This window comes from Physeter macrocephalus, chromosome 14 (genome assembly GCF_002837175.3).
Source record: "Physeter macrocephalus isolate SW-GA chromosome 14, ASM283717v5, whole genome shotgun sequence".
Taxonomy (NCBI): domain Eukaryota; kingdom Metazoa; phylum Chordata; class Mammalia; order Artiodactyla; family Physeteridae; genus Physeter; species Physeter macrocephalus.
This window is the reverse complement of record NC_041227.1, coordinates 115,951,509-115,974,703: the sequence shown is the minus strand read 5'-3', so window position 1 is coordinate 115,974,703 and position 23,195 is coordinate 115,951,509. Positions and strand designations below refer to the sequence as shown.

Genomic DNA, 23,195 nt, shown 5'->3' with positions numbered 1-23,195 from the left:
TTAGCCACTTTGGAGGTCACCATGAGTCCCTGGGCTGGAGACTTTGCTGGCTTCCTAGCTTCAGACCAAGCTGCCCAGATGGGGCTCAGCTCTACCAGCAGTGGCCCTCCCCCACAGTGGCTGGATGCCCCCTCACAATACTCTGGGACCCCTGGCACAGAACAGGGAGGGATTGGAGCCAGGGAGAGGGAATGCCTGGACTTCTGGACTTCCTGCCCTCACTCCCACATGGAACTTCCACAATACCGGGCAGAGGGATAGTCCATGAGTGAATGAATGAAGTCCAGGAAGGCTTTGAGCCCCTTCTCAAAGCCCTCTAGACACTCAGAGCCTCCTCCCCTTGAGTTAGAAGCCTATTCCCAGGCTAAGAAGAAAAGACAATATCTGTGCCCCGCCTGAGTTCCAACGGGCCCCTACGCACTGCCTGCCAGTGACCCAGCCCAGAGAGCACAGGAGGGGCCTTTGGGAAGGGTCTCCTCTCCCCTGGCATCCCGCTCCCCCAAGGCCAAGGCTTCACTCTCTGCTAGCCCTGCCAACCCCCGGTTCCTCCCCTGGCTGGCACTAGGTGAAGGGAATGCGTACAGTACACCTCGGTCCTAACAAACCCTGTCCAAGCAGGGGTTCCCCTGAGCACGTGGTTCCCAGGGAGGGAATGGGAAGCAGGAAGCTTGGGACACCCCCCCGCCCCCGCCACATACACACACACCCTGCCCCAGTGCCCACCAGGGCCAGGCCGCCCCCCCAGTGCCTCCCTTCCCCTGGCCGTGCCAGCCCCACCTGAACGGTCCAGACCGGCGGGTGGGGCCTGCCGCCTGTCAGGCCACGTGTAGGGCCTGGGAGCGGGGAGGGAGGAGAGAGGGCGGGGCTGGCCGTCTGCTCTTAAGGCGGAGCTGGAGGTGAACTGCACCTCCCCTTACTCCTCACCTGGGCTCTGACAGCCTCTCTCCGTCCCAGGAGCCAGGAGTGAACGCAGGAGTGTCTTGCCTGCCCGGGACACCAGGTAGGTGCCTTTATTCTTTAAGGAGAAGAGAGGGAGGCTCAGCTTCTCCACCTCTCCTGGGGCTCGGAGTGAAGGTGGAGAGAAATGGGGGAGAGGCTGCGCGTGAGCGGAAGACGGTCTCGGGACCACAGACCCGAGTTCTGCACTTTGGGAGAACTTAATCTGTAGCCCTCAGTGTACAGATGAGAGAACCGTGGTCCAGGGAGGGGAAGAGGCTTGCCCGGGGGGCCCCCGAGGCTTGGGAAGGGAATGGACCCAGAACCCAGCCTCCTGCCTCCCAGCCCGGAGTCCCTGGGGCCTGGTCGTGAGCTGAGCCCCCGTGCTGGGCCCTTCGGAGGCCACCAGGAATCCAGGGGGTGGCGGCACGGCCTGCGCTGGTCCTGCGGGTCCCTGCCTGCTGTCCCAGGGTCTGCTTCACTGGGTCTGGGTGGAGAGCATGGGACAATCAAAGCCACTCTTCGAGCAAAGGGGTGGAGTGGGGAATTGGGCTATTGGGACAAGGTGCTCTGGGGGAGATTCAGCCTTCCGCCTCTGCCGCCCTCTCCCTCCACTGACCTGGGCTTGTAGAAGGGAAAGAGTAAGTCAGGAGAAGAAGCTGGCAATGACATGGATGAGGGGATTTGCCCAGGAATCAGGATCCCCCTGCCTCCAGAGCCCTTGGGAACAAAGAAAGAGATTCCCGTCCAGTGAGTGGGCGGGTCCTATAAAAAGGGGCCCTCCCTACCCACTACAGCCCGCCTATATACATACACACAGCACTGAGCCCAGGGACCTTCCCTTCACCTTTAGAGCAGGAAGGAAAGAGCTAGAGAAGTGTGCTGATGGGGACAGGAGAGGGAAGGTGTCCAGGAATAAAGGAGTGAGGCCAGCCCTGGGAGGTCCAGTGGTGCTTCAGGGAGTGTTAAAAGTGAGAAGAGTTTGAAGAAGACCCAAGGGGCTGCCTGCCCTTTGCTCAGTCCCAGGCCTGTCCCACTGGGTTCCGGAACCCCAGAATGGGCAGAGAGAGGTGAAAGGGATCTTAAATCTATGAGGCAGTGGCATAGAGTGTGGGACTTGGAGCCAAGACCACCTGGGTTCAAATCCCAGTTCCACTGTTGAGTTGTGTGGGTTGTATGACCCCAGGCAAATCCCTTAACCTCTCCAGCCCCACAGGAAGAGTACCTTTTTCAAAGAACCATTGAGAACATGAAATGAGTATGTTTTAAGTGTCTGTTATGATCACATTCCCATTATACAGATGGGACAACTGAGGCCCAGAGAGGAACGGACACTAGCCCAGCGTGGCACCAAAGCGCTTTCCAAATCAGTAGGCAGACATCGTGGGTCCGGGTCCGGGTCCTGGTCCTGGGGGAGGACCCAGGTCCTCAGTGTGCTCCCCAAGGACCGTAACCCCAGGCTCCTCTTTGAGGCCCAGCCAAAAACCCTGCAGGGTGTGCTGAGATCCTGCCCTGACAAACCCAGGCCGCTTGGAGCCAAAGCTCCATGTCCTCAGCTGCCCCCAGAAAGGAGCTCGGAGGCCCGTTCCCTTCCACTGCCATTTATAGACACGCTTCCCGAGCCTGGGATGCGCCCGCCCCCTCCAGGACCTGGCCAAGGAGAAGTCTGGCAGCAGGGCCGGCAGGAGCCGTGGGGGAGAAGAGGGTTCTGGCTTTTCTCATTAACTTACTGTGCGAACTTATGGCAACTCACACCCCCTCTCTGGACCTCAGGTGTTCCTCGGCATTTGAACTCTATGTGGTATAAGGAGCTAAGAGTCTAAAGTCCACAGCCTGCGTTTGAATCCCAGCTCTACCACTTTTCTGGACGTGTGGCCGATACAGATTTCTTAACCTCTCTGAATCTCAGTATCTTCATCTGTAAAATGGGCTGGTAATAGGGATGCAGTACTTCCTACGATTATGAGAGGATTAAAAAGAGTTACCCTAGGGAAAATCAGTGCCTGGCACATGGTGAGTGCTCAAAAAAAACGGGAGCTATTATTATTTATTATTATGAAGGTATTATATTCTATTGATATATAAGCCCTTACTTCCAAGTAATATTTAGAATTGTCCAACTGGTTTCACATGCAACACCTCGCTGGTTCCACACCACCCTCCAGGAGGGCACAAGGCAGGAATTCTTATTCCCATCTCACAAATGAGGAAACTGAGGGTCAGAGTTACACCTTAAGGAACTCTTTGAGCTGGGATTCGAATCTGAATCTTCAGACTCGAGAGTTCGCATTCATTTCATTTGCCCCAGGCTGGTCGCAATGCCTTTTCCAACACTAGGGTCTGACTCTAAAGCAGGATGTGGTGGAGGCATCTTAGAAGAAGAGAGAAGAGACGTTGGAGGGTACCTTGGTCGGGGTGGGGGGGGTGGGGCCAGTGAGGCTCAGAGCAGACAGTGGTAGCACAACCAGCATATCCCAGCTCCTTACAGGTTTCTTGGCACCCTCTGTTCCAGAACCTCTTACTTCCTGTAAGAAACCACTAACATGTGGCATTAAGGCTAGACAAGGGGAGGAACTTCCCACATAAGGGAAAGGAGGAAGTTGGGACATATTTTTCCCAGATGAGCCCCCAGGGAGTGAATATCATCTGATGATGTCACTCCTCAGATCAAAACTGTTCTGTGGCTCACCATTGCCCTCGGGGTTGAGTCAGCACTACTGAGCCCAGCCTGCAAGGCTCTGCAGGGTCTGGCCAGCCTGCCTTCCCCACCCCAACTTCCCCTCCATCCACCCTAGGTTCTCTCTGTTTCCCAGATCCTCAATATCTCCCCTGTCCATCAGGCCTCTGAATACACCTGCCTCCTCACCCTTACCTGGCTTGCCCAGCCAGCTCCTGCTTTTCCTTCTTGTCTCCCATTATGTATCTCTTCCTCCAGGAAGTCCTCCCTGACCTCCCCCACTAGTGCCTACAGAGTCCCCTCTGCCTCCCCGCCTCCCCTCCTCCCCGATGGCACTGTTTATGATTGCTCACCTGCTTACCTGTCTGTTTCACCAACTGGCCCACATGGAGTAGCAGCTAAGTGCAGGGGCCCTGACATCACACAGTCTGGGGTCCAGTCCTGCTCTGACACCTGTTGGCCTGATGACCCTTGGGCAAGTTACTTACCTCTCTGTATCTCAGTTCTCCCATTATAAAATGGAATAATAATAGCATCTACTAACAGGGTTGTTATGAGGATTTTTAAAGGTTTTATGTGTAAATACTAGGGCATAGGTGCATAGTAATTACTCAGTAAATATTAGCTAGTATGTATTTAATAAATAAGGCTGGGACATAGTAAGTAGCCAACAAACGTCTGTTGAAGTTATTTTATTTAATCATCACTTGCATAATGTTTATTATGTGCTAGGCATATTCTAAACATATTACAAATATCAGCTCGTTTTATAGATAAGGAAACCGAGGCACAGAGAAGTTAATTAACTTGCCCAACATTGCACAGCTAGTAAGTGGTGGAGCCAGGATGCAAACCTGGGGCAGACTGGCTCCAGCAGCCATGCTTTTAAATGAGTGAATAAATATGCCTTTGTATGGGGGGAAGGGAGCCCGGGGCTTCATCTACAGAATTTACTCAGATCCCACCCTCGCTCCCACCCCCGCTTCTTTCAGGTCCCAAGAGCTCCTGATTGGCAAGTGACATCTGTGGGATGTGAGGCTGGTTGGAAGCCAGAGGTAAACTGCCAGGTCACTACCCCCACTATGTCACAGGTGATGTCCAGCCCCCTGCTGGCAGGAGGCCCCGCAGTCGGCTTGGCTTCCTGTGAGGAACCCAGGAGGGCCCTGCACCCAGCACCCAGCCCCGGCCTGCCGCCCCAGTGTCCTTACTACACCACAGAGGGCTGGGGAGCTCAGGCCCTCATGGCCCCCATGCCCTGCAAGGAGCCCCCCAGTAGGCTCCAGCAGGCCCCACAGGCTGGAGCCAAAGCCAGCTGCCTCCTGCAGTCCCCTGGGGAGCAGGCCTCGGGAGCCTTGGAGGACCTTGACTCCTACATTGACTTCTCGCTGGAGAGCCTCAACCAGATGATTCTGGAACTGGACCCCACCTTCCAGCTGCTCCCTCCAGGGCCTGGTGGCCCCTGGGCTGAGCCCACCCAGAGCACTACCTTGAGGAGAAAGAAAGAAGAGCCTGAAGCTTTGGGTAAGGAACTGGGGCACAGTGCCAGGAGGAGGGCTTGGGGACCAGACCTCATGAGGAAAGAGTTTTCTATCAAATCAGAGGAGCAGGGGACAGTGTCCTACTGAGGAGTGCTGTGCAGCTCTAAACAAGTTACTTAACCTCCTGTTTTTTCTGCTCTGTAACAGAGATAAATATAAGTAGCCCTCACTGTCCAATTCTATTTGGTTCTTGAGTTTGGAAAGTGATGGATACCTGTTTTATGTAATTTTTCAGAGAATTTAAATAAGCTAATATAGATAAGCATATTATACAATGCCATGCATATAAATAAGAGCTTGATAAATGTGGTGTCCCTGAATCTCACTGTTCTATGGTGTCTCTCTTAGGTCCTAGCCTGGCACCCTGAAATTTTTATAGGAATAGTATTTTCACCTTACCAATAACAATACATGTAAATAACTTCTAGTATAGATAATAGTAAATATAGTAAATAACTGGGATGTGATGAATTTTTGAGTGTTTATTACTTTTGTTTTTAATACGTTATTTCATTGTAAGTTTGTGTAATTTAATTTTTAGTAAGGGTTTAGCCATTACTAAAGATTAAACTACACAAACTTACAATGTTTATATAATTTAGCAACCAACTGGAAAAAATCTTGAAAATTTAACAATCAGCTTTCATGAGCTGGTTCAAGCCAACTCCAGGATACCACCACGTCCAAGCGTATCCAGAAATCTCTGCGTCTGGCTTCAGTTTCCCAAAGAGTTTCAAGTACACTCTGAGGATGAGGGTCACGGAGCAGCAGCCCCATTCGACAGGCTGGAAGACTGAGGCCTCCAGGGGTTTAATCAGCGTGGGTTAGAGGGTGTGGTGAGGATTAGAGAGGAGATCCAGGAGAATTTCTACCTATTGAGCATTTATCATTCTATCCAGGCACTGTGCCGAGCACTTAATAATTGAACCTTTGATCTTCCCAATCCGCCTCCATGAGACGAATATTTTATCCCCAGTTTACAAACAAAAAGACTGAGGTTGATGGACTTGAGGAAGGAGCCAGTCTAGCCTAATCACTGGAATCAGGCAAACCTCACACAAGCTGTTTACTTCACTTCTTTGCGTCTCAGATTCTTCATCTGTAAAATGGAGATGAGTTTGCACTTCAAAGGGTGTTGCAGGGATTGAAAAAAAAACATTTGATGGGCGTTTATCACAAATCCTGGGACACACCGTAGGTCATGATAAATGGTGGCTGTTTGTAGTCAACATTGGGGTTGCGACTAAGACCAGCCCCAGGACAGGTTCAGGCTCTGGGGTGGAGGTCAGCCCGGCACACAGGTCCTCTGGCACCCGGGCTCCTGGTCTCCAGCCGGCCTTCTCCTCTCACCGAGCATTGCCTGACAAGCCTAGTAAAAGAACCACCTCCATCCCTCAAGAGTCTTCCTGCTTCTTAAGGCCAGTCGTGGGCATGTCTCTGCAGGAAAGGTGGCTTGGGCCTAATTATCGCTGGCAGGAGCCAGCCCAGGACTTTAATGCTCATGCCCCAGGGTAGGGCTTCCACACACTCAAGGCCAGCTGGGGCAAGACCAACCTCTGTGGGGCATGCACTTGTACAGGGTAGGGGTGTTGATAACAGGGCCCTTCCTCCAAGGGACCGATGGGCAGTTGTCTGCGTTCTCAGATGCCCTGGGCACAACCCGCCATCGTGAGGATGTGTCCGCCCGACTCTGGGCAGCAGGGGGTGCCAGAGAGCAGCAGTGGTCAGAGGGTCCTGAGGAAGCCACCTAGCTCTGCCCTCGCTCCTTCTGATGGAATTTTTAAAAATCCTCTCCACCAACCTCTGCCTGGACACCTGTGATGCCGGGGAGCTCACTACCTCCTCGGACAACCAGCAGGTCAGCTCCCCGTTAGAAAGTTCTCTGCCATCACTAAGAATAGCGAGAGCCTGCAGGTCACTGTGGTGGCTGCACCTTGCTCCCCAAACCCTCCCCTCAGACCACTGCTACTGGTGACAAAGCTCTCCTAGCCCATGGCACCGCAGTGAGTTTTCATCCAGCCAAATGTATCCAGTGTGTAGAACTCCTCTGTTTGCACTCTCATCCATCCTACTTTTGGGGTGTTGAGTGGAAGACGTTCTATAATTGTGATGCTAGCAGACGTTCACTGCTTCTCTTTGTCCTAACTTGGCAAAAGCAAAAGCTAAACATGGCGATCTTGTGTCGATCCCTCCCCTAAAAATGTCCAGATAGATTTTCGTAACACATAATTCCACCCTGTGAAGGAAATACTGGAAACCTCATTTACAGATGAGAAGACTGAGGCTCAAGGAGAGGAAGCGATGGCCACAGTCACACAGCTAGTGAGTGGTAGGTCAGCTCAAAGCCGGGGCCTCTGGGCTCCAAAGTCCACGTTCTTGCCTTTCTCTCTTCCTTGGAGCTAGTTTCCTGCCCTCCGGGGCTTCAGTGAGGCTCCACCGCCCTAGTGCTCTCAAACCTTCATCCAGCTCCCTGCCTCTGCCTCTTGCTTACCTTCCTTCAGATTTACCCCGGGGGGGAGGGGGAGGGGGTACCAGTCCCACAGGGAACATGGCTTCTGGAAGCAAATACCATATCCCTTCCTTTATCCTCTCCGCCACCCCTCCCCATCTTTGGAACAGGCCCCCGCGTTTTATTTTCCAGAATTTCTGCCAGGCAAGGCGGTTTGCCAATCCCAAGTGAAGGGTGTTTAACAACCGTCTCTCCAACCCTCCACCCACCTGGCCTGGTGCCAGGCGCCTGCATCCACCCAGCACTGCTCAGACTTGCCCCACAGGCCTGTAAACAGCCTCTGCTCCCAGGTGATAGGGTGTCGGCCCTCCACCTGCCCCACCACATCCACCCCGAGGCAGCAGCGGGAGTGACTCACAGCTCTAGGACTCCTCCCTCCCTTCCGGCCCGCCTCCACTTGCCTGGCCCCCAAGCAAGGCCTTTCTTTGGTAGGTGTTTGGATGACCCTGTGAGTAGGACCCAGAGCTTCACCGGGCCGAGAGACGCCCCCCCCTGCAAAGCAGCCCGGCACCTTCTCACGGTCAAGGTCTTGGGAAAGGGTCCTGAGGAGTCCTTCCCCGTGGAAGAGCCCACCCCGCCCCCAAACAGAGCACAGGAGCAGGGCTCAGTTTCTTCAACCTTTCTGAGCCTTGCTTTCTCGTCTGTTACATGGAATTAAGAATGTTTCCTACTTCGGTGGAGTCCTGAGGTTTAAAAGAACTAACACGGGTGACGTGTCTGTACCAGTGCTGGTGCACAGCACTCAGTAAATACAAGCCTTTATTAAAAACTGTGCAATAAATGTGAGCTCCACGGCCACATTTCTCCAAGCCTCAGTTTCCTCCTCTGTAAAAGCAATGCCTGCTGGCACTGGGCATAAAGGCTCTTGTGAGGCTTGAGAGGATTATGGGTATAAACACTATAAAATCTTATTACAAAAAAAAAAGTTGTGCTTGCCAACCTCGCAGAAGAATCCACCCCATTCCAAGACTTCTTCTCTTTCAGAGCCCACAATACATTGTGCCAGATAGTCTACTCTTGCCCTCAGCAGTGGGACCCCCACCTTAGCCAGAGCGTATTAGCCATCTGGCCAATACTACCCCCCAGAAGCAGGCAGGCAGGAGATGCTCCTTGAAGCCCACCATGGACCAGTCTCCAGGCTCCATTCATCAGTGTATTTCATCCTCATCGCAACCTTGGAAGGGTGGTTTTAGATTCCCCACTTTACAGATGAGGAAACTGAGGCTCAGAGCAGTTAGGAAAATTACCTGATGCTTCTTGGCGGGAAAGTGGCAAAGCCAAGGCTCACACCCAGGTTTGTCGACAAAGCCAGGCCTGTTCCTCCACCTGCTGGGACAGCATGCCAGCGCCCCTCATCTGATGCAATCCTCCACCCCCACCTGGCCCACGCAGGCTCAGACAGAGGCAGTAGCCATGAGCAGGGCCAGAAGGTCCTCCCCAGGAGCGGGCTGGGGCAGGCAGGGTCTCCACAGTCACGCTGGGTGGGGGGATGGTGCGTGTGCCAGAGCCCAAGGGGGTGGGAGGCTGGCAGACAGGAGTTGAGGGTGCAATTTCAGATTCCATCTGGGGAAGCCAGAGGCAGGACTCACAGCCCTCCAGAGGGAGAAGCTGGGTAACCCCCATCTTCCACCACCTTTCCTAGAACAGCACCGAGGACAGCTCCCCTCCCCCAAGTCAGGAGGAGAGGTGCCCATCCTCACCATGGGAGAACCACAGGGTACCCCACTCTAGGAAGAAAAAAGGCCTCAGAACAAGAGTCTTAGATGCCCCCACTGGGGAATGGAAAGAACATCAGAGTGAGTCAGCAACCTGGGGTGCTAAGAGGCCCACAGCTCAGTAAGGCGGCATGCCCTGCCCCCAGAGCGTTCTTGCTCTAAAGCTAACCCTAAAGCGAACTCCTCAACCTCCAAGGTGCACCCAGATCACCAGGAATCTCGCTAAAATGCAGATTCTGATTCAGCAGGCCTGGGGTGAAGCCAGAGATTCTGCACAACTTCTCAGCTCCCGGGTGAAGTGGTGCTGCTGGGCTGGGGACCACGGCGGTGCGGCCCAATGCACACCGGAATCAGCTGAGGAGCTAAGCCACCCTGAGGCCTGGGCCCACCCCCAGAGGTTCTGGTCTAATTGGCACTGGATGGAGCCTGGGCTTTAGGACCTTTAAAAGCTCATTGCATGATTCTAGCATGCAACCAAGCTTGAGAACCCCTGCCTGCATTGCAGGCACAGACATAGAAACAGCTTTCACAGGCCTGAGTGGTGAGTGATAGAGGCATCCGAACATGTGACTGGTGCAGTCATTTCAGCCTGGGGAGTGGAACCCACACCAAGGAGACGATCTCCCAGTTTTAAAGGACTTACTATGTGCCAGATGCAGTGCTGTGCCGCCTACATTCATCTCAGTTCATCCTTACTGTAACGCTAAGAGGCTGCGTATAGCTGCCCCATTCTACGGGCGTGGAAACTGAGGCTCTAGGTGGTGAAGTCATTTGGCCAAGCTCTCTCAGAGAGTAAGTGGCAGAGCCAGATCTGAAACCCAGGTCTGTCTACCTCCAGGACCCGTGTTCATGGCACAGCCTCTCCCCACCCAAGGGAAGATGTCACAGAGAGGGTGACTTTGAAACTGAAGGTGGAGCTGAATGCTCATCCTGATTCCAACAAACTTCTCTCTAGGCTTCAACTTCCTCATCTGTATAAGAAAGGGGAGGGACTTCCTTGGCAGTCCAACAGTTAAAACTCCACGCTTCCACTACAGGGGGCACGGGTTCTATCCCTGGTCGGGGAACTAAGATCCCGCATGCCGCGCAGCTTGGCCAAAAATTTTTTTTTAATATGTATATATATATATATATATATATATATATATATATACACACATATGTATATATATGTATATATATACACACATATGTATATATATGTGTGTGTGTATATATATATACATATAGATACGTTGTGTGTGTGTATATATATATATGTGTGTGTGTGTATGTATAAAGAAAGGGGAGACCAGATGGTCTTGAGGACCCTTACAGCATCCTTGTTCTGAGAGTCCAGTCTCCCTGGTTTCACCAATGCTCTGTTTCTCTCCCCAAAGATATAAAGTACATCGAGGTGACCTCGACCAGATCAAGGTGCCACGACGGCCCCCAGAGCTGCTCCAGCCCGTCTGTCACCCCACCCTTTGGCTCCCCTGGCTGTGGCGGCCTTCTCCTTTCCAGAGACATCCCCCGAGAAACTCGGAGCAGCAGTGAGAGCCTCATCTTCTCCGGGAGCCAGGGCAGGGGGCACGAGCGCCCCTCTCCCACCTCGGGGGCCCCCTCCTCTCATCCCCCACCCTCTCCCAGCATCTCCATCCCTGGAATGGGAAACAAGGCCTCAGGCCCCCATGGCTTGGGCTCCCCACTGGTGGCTTCCCCAGCCTTGGAGAAGGGGCCGGGGGTCAGGGTCTCCATGCTGTCAGCCAGCCCAGCATCTGATGTCAGTTACGTGTTTGGAAGGTAGGTCACTCCCACTGCAGCTTCTGACGTTGCCTCCACGACTCACACACACACACGCATCCTAAAATCACAGAGGGACACCCTACTCTCTCTGAGCAAAATCTGGGCATGTACCAAAAATAAAAGTGAATGTTCTCTTTTATGCCATCACAGCCATTTGGCTCTCAAGCTTTCCTCAAGCATTTAGAATATGATTCAATATACAAAACTCTTGACTTCTATCTACCTCTTGGGAAAAGAACCACACTGCATTAATGAGGCTCACCTGTAACCTTTCCAGCCTTCCTACAGCCCATCTGCAGGAAGGTTTTTTAAAAAAAAAAAAAAAAAAACCAAACACAGGATGTAAACAGAATCAGGGGGTCTGGGATGAACCATCCAGGAAAGAAAAACCTCCTTCGTCTTTGTTCCTGGCAAAATCTAGCAGGAAGGAGACAAAACTGCCTGGGCATTATTTACAATCGCCCCAGCCCAATTCTCTGCAGGCCTCAGAGCAGAGCCACACACATACCCATCCTGCCCAGGAAGACCAAACCCCAGGACCTCTGTCCCCCATACCAACTCCAAAGCCACTGTGCCAAGGCAGTCCCTGGCAAGGAGACTGGGATTCCACAGCCATGCCCGCTGGCACAGGCCTCTGAGCTCAGGGATAAGCCTGGCTGGATGCAGAGCTGGCCTCCTTCTCTTCCTCCAGCTGGGGAATTCCATCTGCATGGGCCATGGACATGGTCCAGCTCAGGTCCAGCCTGTGTGCAGGACTCTTGGGAGTGCTGGGGGGCTGGTGTGACAACTCAGTTGGACCTGCCTAGCTGGGAAGACAGAGGGAATAGAGTCCAGCCTAAGCCCATGTGACCTGCAGGCGTCCAGCCCATTGGCTACTTTAATTGACCACAGACCCTGCAATGCAGGTACACTCCTGTATCCTTCAGCATCCCTTGGGGATCAAGTGGGCATACCCTTTGCTCAGGGCTATGGGGGGTGTGTGGAGTACGCACTACTCTGACCAAAGCCATGGGTAACTAGATCACTAAATTCCAGAGCCTAGCTCTGGCCCCTAAGTGTCCACCCTCACCCGCTAAAACTCTGCCTGTCTGGTGCTCTCCCCGTGCCGCAGCCATTCCCTTCTCCGCTCCAGCATCTCCAGCCATCAGTCATCTTCGAGGTCCTTGGAAAGCCCAGCCAGCTCTTCCTCCAGCCTCCACAGCCTTGGCCCAGTGTCCTTGTATACGAGAGCCAGTGACCTCCAGGTCCCCAGCAACCCCACCCCAAGCATGGGCCAGCCCAGAGCAACCCATTCCTCACCACTGGCCAAGGAACATGCCAGCAGCTGTCCCCCATCCATCACCAACTCCATGGTGGATATACCTATCGTGCTGATCAACGGCTGCCCAGAACCAGGATCTCCCCCATCCCAGAGGACCCCAGGACACCAGGACTTTGTCTGCCCTGGGGCTACTTCTTCCAGCAACCTCTGTCCAGCCACCAGGAGCCACAGCCAGACCCTGCCAGATGCCCCTCTCACCACATCCCCAGAGGGTAAGTTGTAAACCAATCAGTAGCTCACGCTTTATAAGGTTTGGCTAGCGGGGAACAGACAAAGCACCAATGCTTTTGCTTCTGCAACAGCAGGTCAACACATTGATTAAGTATCTACTGTGTGCCTAGCACTGTGCCACATAGTAGGGACACAGTCTAGAAAGAAAAAAACCAAAGGATCACTGTAGAGTAGGATAAACACAGAGGTAAAGAGATGTTCTAAGTCTTATGGGGCTACAGAGGAAGGAGTGAGACTCCTCATCTGGGAACTGAAAAGGCTGGAAAGTGGATCAGAAGTCCATGGCCAGAGCAGGAGAGGAAGGGCAGTCCCAGCAGAGGGAACAGCCAGGCCACAGTCACGAAGGCATGGAAGCACATGGCATGTTTAGGAAATGACTGGAATGTTGGGTGCGGGATGAGGTCATTGGGAGGAACTTGGGGCCAGATTGGGAAAGACCTTGAACGCCAAGCAAAAGAGTGCACTTTACCCTTTAGGCAATAGGGGACCATCAGAGACTCTCAAACAGGAGAGCAATGGGGTCAGAGACACACGTTCAATCCATCACTCTGGCAGCTGCGTGGCAGATGGGATTGCAGGGCCTGGCTTGGCAGGGAGAGCAGGTTTTCTTTGGTTCTGTTTGGGTTTTCATCACAAAGTGGTCCAGGGCAGGGCAGAGGGTAGAGGAGAGAAGACAGAGCCAGGAGACCCTCAGGATATGGAAGCAGCGGGCTCGATGACTAACCCAAGAGAGGGAGAGGGAGAGTCAGTCGTAACTCTGACATCGGTGGATGACGAACACAGCCAGGGGGTGGACAGGGTAACGGAGACAATGCATTCCAGTTCAGACAGCTAAAAACCACAAAACAGCAAACACCCTCCTTCCCGTAGTCTGTGACTACAGGCGTCCAAAAAGAACAAAGCCAACCAGAGCCCAAAGCAGTAAACACAGAGGCTAAGCCTCAGCACCCCAAGGGTGTTTCTCCCCCAGGAGCAGAGCCCACGGCTCCCTCGTGTCTGAGCCTCGAGGCTCCCGGGGCTCTCAGTCCTCACTGGGCCACAGACATCAAGGTACTCCTGGGGGGAGGGAAATGTTCACTCTACCCCGCTGTTCACTCCCACCCAGGAAGCCATGTCAGTGCAAGCAAGAGAAAATGAGGTGCCGAGTATGCCTTTGAAGCTGCTCTGATCTGTTCCTAGGACAAATCATTTGCAGATTTCAGTACATTTTTTATAATGAGTTACTCTCAGCTGGCCACGACACATCTTTTCAAGATGCTGAAACTGAGAACCACTGCTCTCTGCCTTAGGGACCCAGGAAAATGGTCATTTTAGCATCTCAAAGAGCACATTTACTTAGCCTAAAGGGATTTTGCCCCTTTAGGCATCTGGAGATACAATGGAGTAGGGGTAGGGGAGGGTGGGTTGAATGGGACTGCTGGGCGGAGGAGGGGGGCGGGTCTCTCAGCTCCCCTCTCTCCAGCCTACAGGGTCCCCCTCCTCTGTCTGTCTCCAGGTCCTGCCAGGGACATGCAGCCCACCATGAAGTTTGTGATGGACACATCTAAATACTGGTTTAAGCCAAGCATCACCCGAGAGCAAGGTAAAGGGAAGCCCTGTTTTAGGGAATGAGTGACCCAGGAATCAGGTCCAGGTCCTGGCACCCCACATGGGGCAGATGGGGCCCTGGGTCCATGTAGAGGAGGGAACGGCAAATGGCAGGTCCAGGGAAGGGGGGTGTCCCGTGAACCCCATGACCTGAGGAAATAATGACCGCAGCAGGAATGGTGGAGATTAGACAATAGAAAGGGAACCTTTGGTTCCTGGGAACCAAAGGTGATTCTGTACCATCTGCTCTATGAAGACCCAATGGGGCTAAGGCACAGAGGGTGTCCGGGTTCGGTGGTGACTGTCTCTGACCCAAGGATTGTTTCAGCCATCGAGCTGCTGAGGAAGGAAGAGCCGGGGGCTTTCATCATGAGGGACAGTTCTTCATACCGAGGCTCCTTCGGTCTTGCCCTGAAGGTGCAGGAGGCCCCTGCACCTGCCCAGAACCGAACAGGTAGGCGCCTGTCTCTGTCCTCACTCAAGACCTCTTGGTGGGTTCCAGTCCTGGCTCTGCCCCTGCCTTGTGGGGTGACCTTGGGCCAGTCCCATAATGACTCCTGGGAGGAGGGCTTACCTCAGCCCCCTCCCCGCTGGCCCCCAGCACTGAGGCTCCCCGAGTCCCCAGATTCCCTCCTCTACCCTCGTGGTGGGAAGAGGAGGATGGTCCCAGCCCCCCTCCAGGCTGCTCTCTTCTGGGTGCCCACCTCTGTCCAGACCGGATTTCTTGTGAGGGAACCTAATGTAGTAATAACATGTGTGCTAGCTTAACCCCACATACAACACACATCGATGGGAAATCCACCCTGCCCCAGGCACTGTGCAAGGCACCAGGGAAACCTCAGTGGGGAGAGAGATAGAAGCAGATCATTACATTACAAGGTACCTGGGTCACAGCCCCTCACCTAAGGCCCAGGACTGTAGCTCTCACACAACAAATGGGTGAGGTAACAGACACTCCCAGAGAGAGTTAATGACCCCCCAGAGCAAGCAAGTGATAACAGCAAGAAGATAAAAGCCCCGTATCCACATTCTCTACACCACGCCTCTCTGTTTAAATAAGAAAGTGACCTCTGGGCAGTGTTAGTTATCAAGGAAGCCTTGCCAATGAGCCCAAAGAAAGCAGGAAGCTGCAGGCTGGTGAAGAGGCAGGGGGCGTGGTCCCCCCTCCCAGGGCCAGCCTGGCGCCAGCAGGGACCATCTGGGAGGGGGAGAGGGAAACCAGGCCAAAGAGTTGTGATTTGATCTAAACAGCGCCGGCAGCCATCCCTGATGGCTGTTGAAACCAAAAGAAAGTTCTCCTGAAAAAAGAATTACTGGACACAGAAGCCTTTGAGCAAAGGTGTGGGCACCTCCTTCGTGGGAGGCCTTGAGGATAGGATTCCTACCTGCTGTCCCACCCAGAGGCAGGGGGATGGACAAGTCAACTTCTGGATGGGCCCCGAGGAGGCGGGTCAGGAAATGAGTTGCACTCCCATCCACATGCTTTCTCTGTCCAGGCGAGGATAGCAGCGACCTCATCCGCCACTTCCTCATCGAGTCTTCTGCCAAAGGGGTGCATCTCAAAGGAGCCGATGAGGAGCCCTACTTCGGTGAGCTGAGCATCTCCAGCCCCCCAGGCCCCTGGGGTCTGGGCGGGTGGCCTGGGGAAGGCCTTCTTATGCTGGGCTCCTGTTTCCTTGCAGGGAGCCTCTCTGCCTTCGTGTGCCAGCATTCCATCATGGCCCTGGCCCTGCCCTGCAAGCTCATCATCCCAAAGAAAGGTGGGCTGGGTCCCCAGACCTGTTTGTTCTCAGTAGAAAGGCTCCTGGTGGTCACTTCTCACCTTATTTAGGGATCATTTTAGTGTCATAGTTAAAAGTGCACACTCTGGGGGAATTCCCTGGCGGTACAATGGTTAGGGCTCGGTGCTTTCACTGCCGAGGGCTCGGGTTCAATCCCTGGTCAGGGAACGAAGATCCTGCAAGCTGGCCCACACAACCAAAAAAAAAAAAAAAAAAAATTAAAAAAGTGTATGCTCTGGAGTCCGTCCACATCTCCACTTCCTGGCTGTGAGAATTTGAGAAGGTCAACCTCTCTGAGCCTCCATTTCCTCGTCTATGAAATGAGCACAGTCACCATCACACCTACTTCTAGGACTGGTGTGGGGATACAGCGAGAAAGCTCAGGCAAGGCTTTTGGCACAGTGCCTGGCGCAGAGTAGATTTTGAGAAATAGTATCTCCTTCCTCAAGAGGATGAAAGGAGCATAAATCTGCCCGTTCGGCGAGGTTTGGTTTTTACTTCCGGGTCCAACATTTACTGGGTACCCTCTCCTTCATTCACACCTCACTCCAACCCTGTGAAGTAGGCATTGCTGTTATCCCCATTTCACTGCTAAGAAAAGGAAGGTTCGAATTTGAACCGAAGTCTCTCTTGCTGTCTTGTTCCAAAGTGTTCAGGGAACTAGCAGAGAGCAAGGACACGGCTGTATCATGAAAATCAAGGAAGAGAATTATGAGAACAAATAAATGATCAGTGGGTGAAATTTGGGAAAGAAAGAAAGAGAGAGAGAGGGAAGGAGGGAGGGAGGGAGGGAGGAAGGAAGGAAGGGAGGGGGAGGGAGGGAGGGAAGGAGGGAAGGGAGGTTCAAGGCATTAAGTAACTTGCCCAAAGGCACAGAGTCAGACCTCCAACCCAGATCAGGAAGCCCCATCCAAAGCTTACAGCCCAACGCACCCCGAGACGTACTCACACCTCAGGGTGTGCAGGAGAGCCACTAGGGGGGTTCTGGGAGAGGAGTCAAGGCCAGGGGAGCCCCTGGTGTGGTGATGGCGAGAGCCTCCCTGCTTTCTGCAAAAATGGGCTGGGTTTCCGGTGGGGTCCCAAAGAATGAGGAGGTCAGGGGCCTCTGAGGCCAGGTCGCTGCCACAGTCCAGGGGCTGGAGGAGGGAGAGGGGGAGAAGGGATCCAAAGGCCTGCCCGCGAGGCAGCTGGGGAGCCCAGGCGGCTGTTTGCCTCATTACAGGAATCACACCTGGTTTCTCAGCCAAGTAGCTTCCTGAAGGTGTGGGCAGAGGTGGAAGAGGTTCAAAGGGCTGAACGAGGCCTGTTCCTAGGAGGGGGGTCCACTGACTGCACCCCCGCCCCCGGGGGGCCTGTCCCATTGTTTTGGCTCAGAATTGGGAGGTGGAGACGGGGCCTCAGACCCCTCTGCAGACGGCCGGGCCTCCTGCCTGAAGAAATCTGCGGGTGAGTGGTATGGGGCAGGGGGAGGCTCCAGGCTTGGCTGGGCCCACCAGCCGCAGGGCACCTCCCAGCCCTGTGCACACACGCACACGCAGGTCCACACGTGTTTCCCATTGCAGCTTTATTTCTTCATCTTAACAAGGTGCCACATTCCTCCCCCTCCCTGTGAACCAGGAGATGAGAGGCTGCAGGCAGTGGGCCAGGAGGAAGAGGGGCAGGAGAGGAGGGGCACAGTGAGGCTTACACCCCCTCCTGCACACAGGGTTGGGGGGGCACACAGATGTGCTGGGGTCTCACTGGGTCTGAAGGACCTGCCCTGGAGGTGGGATCCTCTGTGGAGTGTCAGGTCCGGGTCCTGGGGTCTTCTACAGGGGAAGGGTCGCTCCCCTTCACGTCCACGGGCCAGGCACGGGTCAGCGCTTGTCTGAGTGACAGCTCCTACTCTGTGCCCTGAGCCCGATGGCCCCCTCCCCATTCCTGTCTCCTCTTCCTTCTCTCAGCAAGGAACCAGGGCCCCAGGGGGAGGGTGGGGAGGGGTGGAGGCAGCACCAGCCATGGGACAGAGGAAGGCTTGCCTGGACGCCCCTACATACAGGGAAACATCCCCTCCCTTGCCCCCTGCTGGAGGCAGGGGCCAGAGCAATGCAAACAACAGACGACCCCAAAGTCCCCTGGGGTTGGCCCCAAATTTCAGTGGCCCATACACTCCCTGCCCACCTGTCCAGTGGCTCAAAGAGGAGCCCTGCTAGATTTCCAAAAAAGGAAGGCACTCCTATCCCCTGGCTCTGGGCAGAGGGCCAACCAGGGCCTGGGTGACCTCCACCCCCCAGTGGATTCGGGCAGGGCTCCAATGCAGTATCTGCACCCCCCAGGTTGCCATGCCCTGTACCTGAGTTCCGTGAGCGTTGAGACCCTGAGCGGAGCCCTGGCCGTGCAAAAGGCCATCTCAACCACGTTGGAGAGGGATGTCCTCCCCACACCCTCCGTGGTCCACTTCAAAGTCACCGAGCAGGGCATCACCCTGACCGACATCCAGAGGAAGTAAGGGGCTTCCCTTGCCCTGGGGCTGAGGGCTGGGTGGGGTAAGCTGGAGGGGATGGCTGAGACTGCTGTGGAGCAGTAATGGAGATGGAGTTCAGGCTCCTGGACCCAGCAGGGTCAGTGACGTGCTGAGTGACTCCAGGCAAGTTCTCTGCCTTCTCTGAGCCTCAGTCCAATGACCTCCTGCCAAAGTCCCGCTTCATCATGACCGATGGATTGGGAATTAACCAATAGTCACTGGGTACTGATTAAATCTGTAGCCACTGATGGAACATCTCCTGTGGGCTAGACTCTGGCTGACCAGTGAGATCACTCCTTCCCAGGCTCAGGGATTCAGTCTAGCATGATCCTGGTCCTGGGCTGGAGGAATAAGAGACGACCAGATGCTGGGAATTCCCTGGTGGTCCAGTGGTTGGGACTCTGCACTTACACTGCCGGGGGCCCCGGTTCAATCCCTGGTCGGGGAGCTAAGTTCCCACAAGCCACGCGGCACAGCCAAAAAAAAAAAAAAAGAGATGACCAGGTGTAATTCCTATCTTCATTAAATGACATGATAGGCAGCGGGGGTGGAGCAGGGTAGTAGAAAACCCCAACACGTAGGACAGAAGACAGATACACTTCATGAAAGGAGAGGAGTGCAAACACGCGCCCCGGGCCCAGCAGTGGGAAAGGTCACGGCAGCCTGTCAGGGGTCGTCAAACTGAGAGCTTCTTGGAAGACAGGGAGCTGGAGATGGTGGAGGCGGGGCAGGACACTGGGACGGTCTCTCACCAGGTCCCCTTCTCTCCCGGCCTCTTCCCAGGGTGTTTTTCCGGCGCCATTACCCCTTCGCCACCCTCCGCTTCTGTGGCATGGACCCCAAGCAACGGAAGTAAGTTCAAGTCTGGGCCAAACTAAAAAGACCATCCAGGTCCTAGGTGCCCACTGACTCTGGGATTCGGATCCCAGACAGAGCCTGTGAACCTCAAGGGGTCCGGAGCAACAGAATGGGGGGAGGGGGACATGGGGGGAGGGGGGACACAACTGGCCATTATCTCCCGAAGCTCAGCCAGACTCCTGTGAAATGGAGCAAAGAACTGGTACTCAGGACTGTCCTGTTCCTTTCCCACAGGTGGCAGAAATACTGCAAGCCCTCCCGGTAAGGCCTTCCTGTCCACTCAGTCGCCATGAGAGGTCTCCCTCGGGGAGGCCTGGACCCAACGTGGGGAGGGAGTGAGGGAAGGAAGGAGGCCCCGCCCTGATCTTAAGAGCCCATGGGTTTGATGGGGGACGGCACAGGCCCTGGCCCTCAGGGAGCCACCAGTTTGATGTCTTATGTGAGAGGCGCAGGCTTTAGTCTGTAAGGATGCCTCAGGCTGATGGTCAAGACACACCTTCGCCCTCAGGAAGCTTCGACTCTGATGGGGAATACACAGGTCGTGCCCCCAGGCGCCCCCATTCCAAAGGAGGGAAACCCAGGTCTTAAACTCAGGGATCTCTCGGTCTGACAGGGGAGGCTTCCTTCATAATGAGGTGCTGGGCTGGGGAAGGGCAGGGAGGAAAGCTGCTCCCAGCCTGGTACCTCCCTGGGTCCCATGCCTCACTCAGGCTCTCCTCTCCCATCAGAATCTTTGGGTTTGTGGCCAAGAGCCAGACCAAGTCACAGGAGAATGTGTGCCACCTCTTCGCGGAGTATGACACTGTCCAGCCAGCCTCGCAGGTCATCAGCCTGGTGGGTGCTCTGCTGCAGGAGCCAGAAAGGATGTAGGGGAGGGAGCTTCCTGTGTGCCTTCCTAGGCATCACAGTGGGCTTGCTCAGGATGCCCCCTCCACCCTGAGCAAGAGGCCTCTTACCACCCTGATGGACCAATCCCCTGGACTGGAGGAGAACGGTACCAAGTTGAAACCCTTGAACTCAGTATGACCTTCAGCGGTGACCTTCATCCAGACCCCCCCCCAACCCGGGCCTCAGTTTCTTTAACCTTAAAGGAGGCCAACAGACAGGATCAGCTGTTCTTCTCAGACGTCCGTAGGCATCTCAACAAGCTTCCTGTGATTCTGAAGCACAACCACATCTGAGGACCCCCACACGAAAATAACCTCTGAAGACCCCTGACTCCAACCTCCTGGACACTCCCGACACACTAGCCTGAGCTAGAGACCCGTGACCCCTGCTTCATGGCAAACGCAGGTACGGGGTTGGGACTCCTGGGCCCTGGCCCGAGGCTGGCCTGAGAGCAGATGGGTTGCCAGCATTGAGGACCAAAGGAGGGATGGACTGACTCTCTTTCCCTCCATACCTGTTCCTTTCCCCATTTCCCTGACAGCTTATTGAGCTGCTATTCCCAGGGCAAAGCTAGATCCGCCTGCCCTGGATTCTTCAGCCAACGTGGCCCTGGTTGTTACGCAGGTTAACACGTGTAAACTTGCCCCCGTGGTCAGAGATGACCCAGCTGTCCTCACGATCTTGATGTCTAATCCCTTCCATTGAAAATGAGTGTCAGCTCCATCTTTTCTTTCAATTTCTCATAAGCGCCTGTCCCACAACTGCCCTGGTGTTACTTGTGTCACACACCTGGGCGTGGTGGCAGCGAGACCTCTGCTCACTCAAGCAGACACAGGAGCTGGCTCTCTCTGGTTCTGCCTCAGCTCCAGTCTTGCTGAGTCCTCTGTGTTCCAACAATACACACACACACACACACACACACTCACACACACACACAAACACACACACACACAGAGCCCTCTACGGTACTGTGGCGGCAACTGACCTCGTAACCGCATGGGGGCAGCAGAGAGTCAAGAATGCAAACAGGCAGCCACCCCAAGAGGCTTGGAGAAGCTGGGTGGTCTTTCCCGCCCCACCCACACCCCCCTCAACCCTAACCCTAACCCATTAAGACCTCCAAGAATCTGGAATTGTTTGTCTAGCAGACCTGGGGTCCTAAGGAAACCAAACTATGAGGGTAGAAGATAAGACTCAGAAAAGAAGCCCGTTTTTGCTCCATGAGGGACCAGTGCCTGCCCCCGCCCAGCTGGGGGCCCTGCCAGAGAATCATTATCTTTGGCCAGAGCTGGGCCTGAAGGGTTATTATTTCAACCCAGAAAACCAAACTGGACTGAAGCGGCCCTGGGCTGGCGGGACTGGCTGAGACCAGCCCCCACCCCGCCCCGGCCTGTGGTCAGGCACTGCCCCACCCTGGAGACTACGGAATCCAGACAAGGTTCTCAAGGTCACAGTGCCCAAGTTCTCAAGGTCACAGCCTGGGAGCTGGCAGAGAGCACCCCCCCCATATATCTATGGGGGCCTTGTAGCTCCCGTCATGGAAAATAAAGTGTCTGTCTTTGCGCAAGAGTTGGTCCTACGGTATTCAGGGCTATCCCCTCAGAGATGGAAACCTGAACAGAAAAGGGGACCTGGCTGGGCAGGTGGCAGCTGTGTCTGAGAGAAGACCACGTGTGCCACACCCCTCCCGCACCCCTGGCACGGCAGGACAGTCTCCACTGACTTCCACTTCATAGCCGTCGCTTAAATCATTCTGGGTCCCCCACGTGTCCGACACACCCGTTTTCCTTCTTCACGACCCCTTTCCTGCCACTGTGCCAGGAAGACAGGAGGCCCGGGCTCTCCCGTGCGTGCCAGGGCTGAGGTGAGCACGTGTGACAGCCCTGCCAGCTTCCAGAGTCTCACTCGGGCTCCCTGAGGGAGAGGAGAGGCTGGTGAAACATAGGCAGCTCAAGGAAAGTCCAGAAGAATCCTTGAACCCAGATGAACCCCGAGCTACCAGCCCAGCCCTGGAGACCTGGGCAATGGCCCCATGATTCATCCGGGTTCTGCCCCCAGTCTTGGCGTAACGCCCCCCAAGACCTCTCCAGACCCGTTGCAGTTAGGGATTCAAGGTGGACAGGCCATGGAAAGCCTCGCCAAGTGGTTCAGGAGGGGCTGCAGCGATGTCCCTTTCCTACAGAGCCTTGGGAAGGGGAGAGGTGCTGCTTCTCTGCAGGCTGAGCTGTGTGACCCAGTGGCAAGGGCTGCTCTGGAGGAAGTGAAGAGACCTTCCCAAGAGACCCTGAACCACCACCGAGAAGCCCCTGCCGCCCCTTCTGCTGCCCAACTGCAGTTCCAGAGGGGGCTCCTCTCAGCCCCCCGCCCAGCCCCCTCCCTGGCCATGGACAGAGTCCCCGGGAGGTGATGACCTCTACTGCATTTACATAGCTCATCTTTCCTCTAGGAAGATTTCATAGAGAACTCGACTTGACTTTTGCTGATGGGCAGAGCCACTAGCCCAGCAAGGGCAAAGGGAAGAAGGACCTCCACCAAGGCAGGAGCTGGGAAGGGAGGGGTCTTTGCACCCATGCAGGGACACCCAGGGGTTTCCTCTCCAGGCCTTGCAGTCCTGGGTCTTAAGCCTCTCTCCCCCGCACCCACAATGTCATGTCTCCCGACTTTCCACCCTGCCCCATCCCTTTCTCATCCTTCTCTCTACACGTAAATACGCCATCCCTCCCTCCCCTCCCCCTCCCAGGGTCTCTCTCCTTCCTCACCCTTCTTTTCATCATACCTTCTCCACCCACCCCCCCCCCCACCCCCCCCCCCCCCTCCCCCCCCCCCCCCCCCCTCCCTCTCCCCCTTTACAGAAAAACCTTCTCCT

The 23,195-nt window shown here is 54.8% G+C and overlaps 1 protein-coding gene across 2 annotated transcripts; it reads left to right on the top strand.

Moving 5' to 3' along the window:
• Nucleotides 1–912: 912 nt before the first annotated feature.
• On the top strand, nucleotides 913–21,909 carry TNS4 (tensin 4). 2 transcript variants are annotated; one of them, XM_007112496.4, is made up of 13 exons: nucleotides 913–1,000; nucleotides 4,606–5,134; nucleotides 10,755–11,157; nucleotides 12,293–12,693; nucleotides 14,208–14,294; nucleotides 14,628–14,753; nucleotides 15,796–15,888; nucleotides 15,982–16,059; nucleotides 17,455–17,526; nucleotides 18,396–18,564; nucleotides 19,367–19,435; nucleotides 19,676–19,702; nucleotides 20,170–21,909. In XM_007112496.4, exons 2-13 carry the CDS (start codon nucleotides 4,696–4,698, stop codon nucleotides 20,309–20,311), a joined length of 2,106 nt encoding a protein of 701 aa, XP_007112558.1. In that variant the 5' UTR covers nucleotides 913–1,000; nucleotides 4,606–4,695; the 3' UTR covers nucleotides 20,312–21,909. The 2 variants fall into 2 exon arrangements, with proteins under 2 accessions (XP_007112558.1, XP_007112557.1); XM_007112495.4 differs by having other exon boundaries at nucleotides 12,272–12,693.
• Nucleotides 21,910–23,195: the final 1,286 nt, after the last annotated feature.

Excerpts from the sequence above, each read along its gene's own strand:
- TNS4 (XM_007112495.4), top strand. The coding sequence starts at position 4,696 with ATGTCACAGGTGATGTCCAGCCCCCTGCTGGCAGGAGGCCCCGCAGTC. Across the intron at positions 15,889-15,981 it reads CGATGAGGAGCCCTACTTCG|GGAGCCTCTCTGCCTTCGTG; the intron begins GTGAGCTGAGCA and ends GTTTCCTTGCAG. Across the intron at positions 16,060-17,454 it reads GCTCATCATCCCAAAGAAAG|AATTGGGAGGTGGAGACGGG; the intron begins GTGGGCTGGGTC and ends GTTTTGGCTCAG.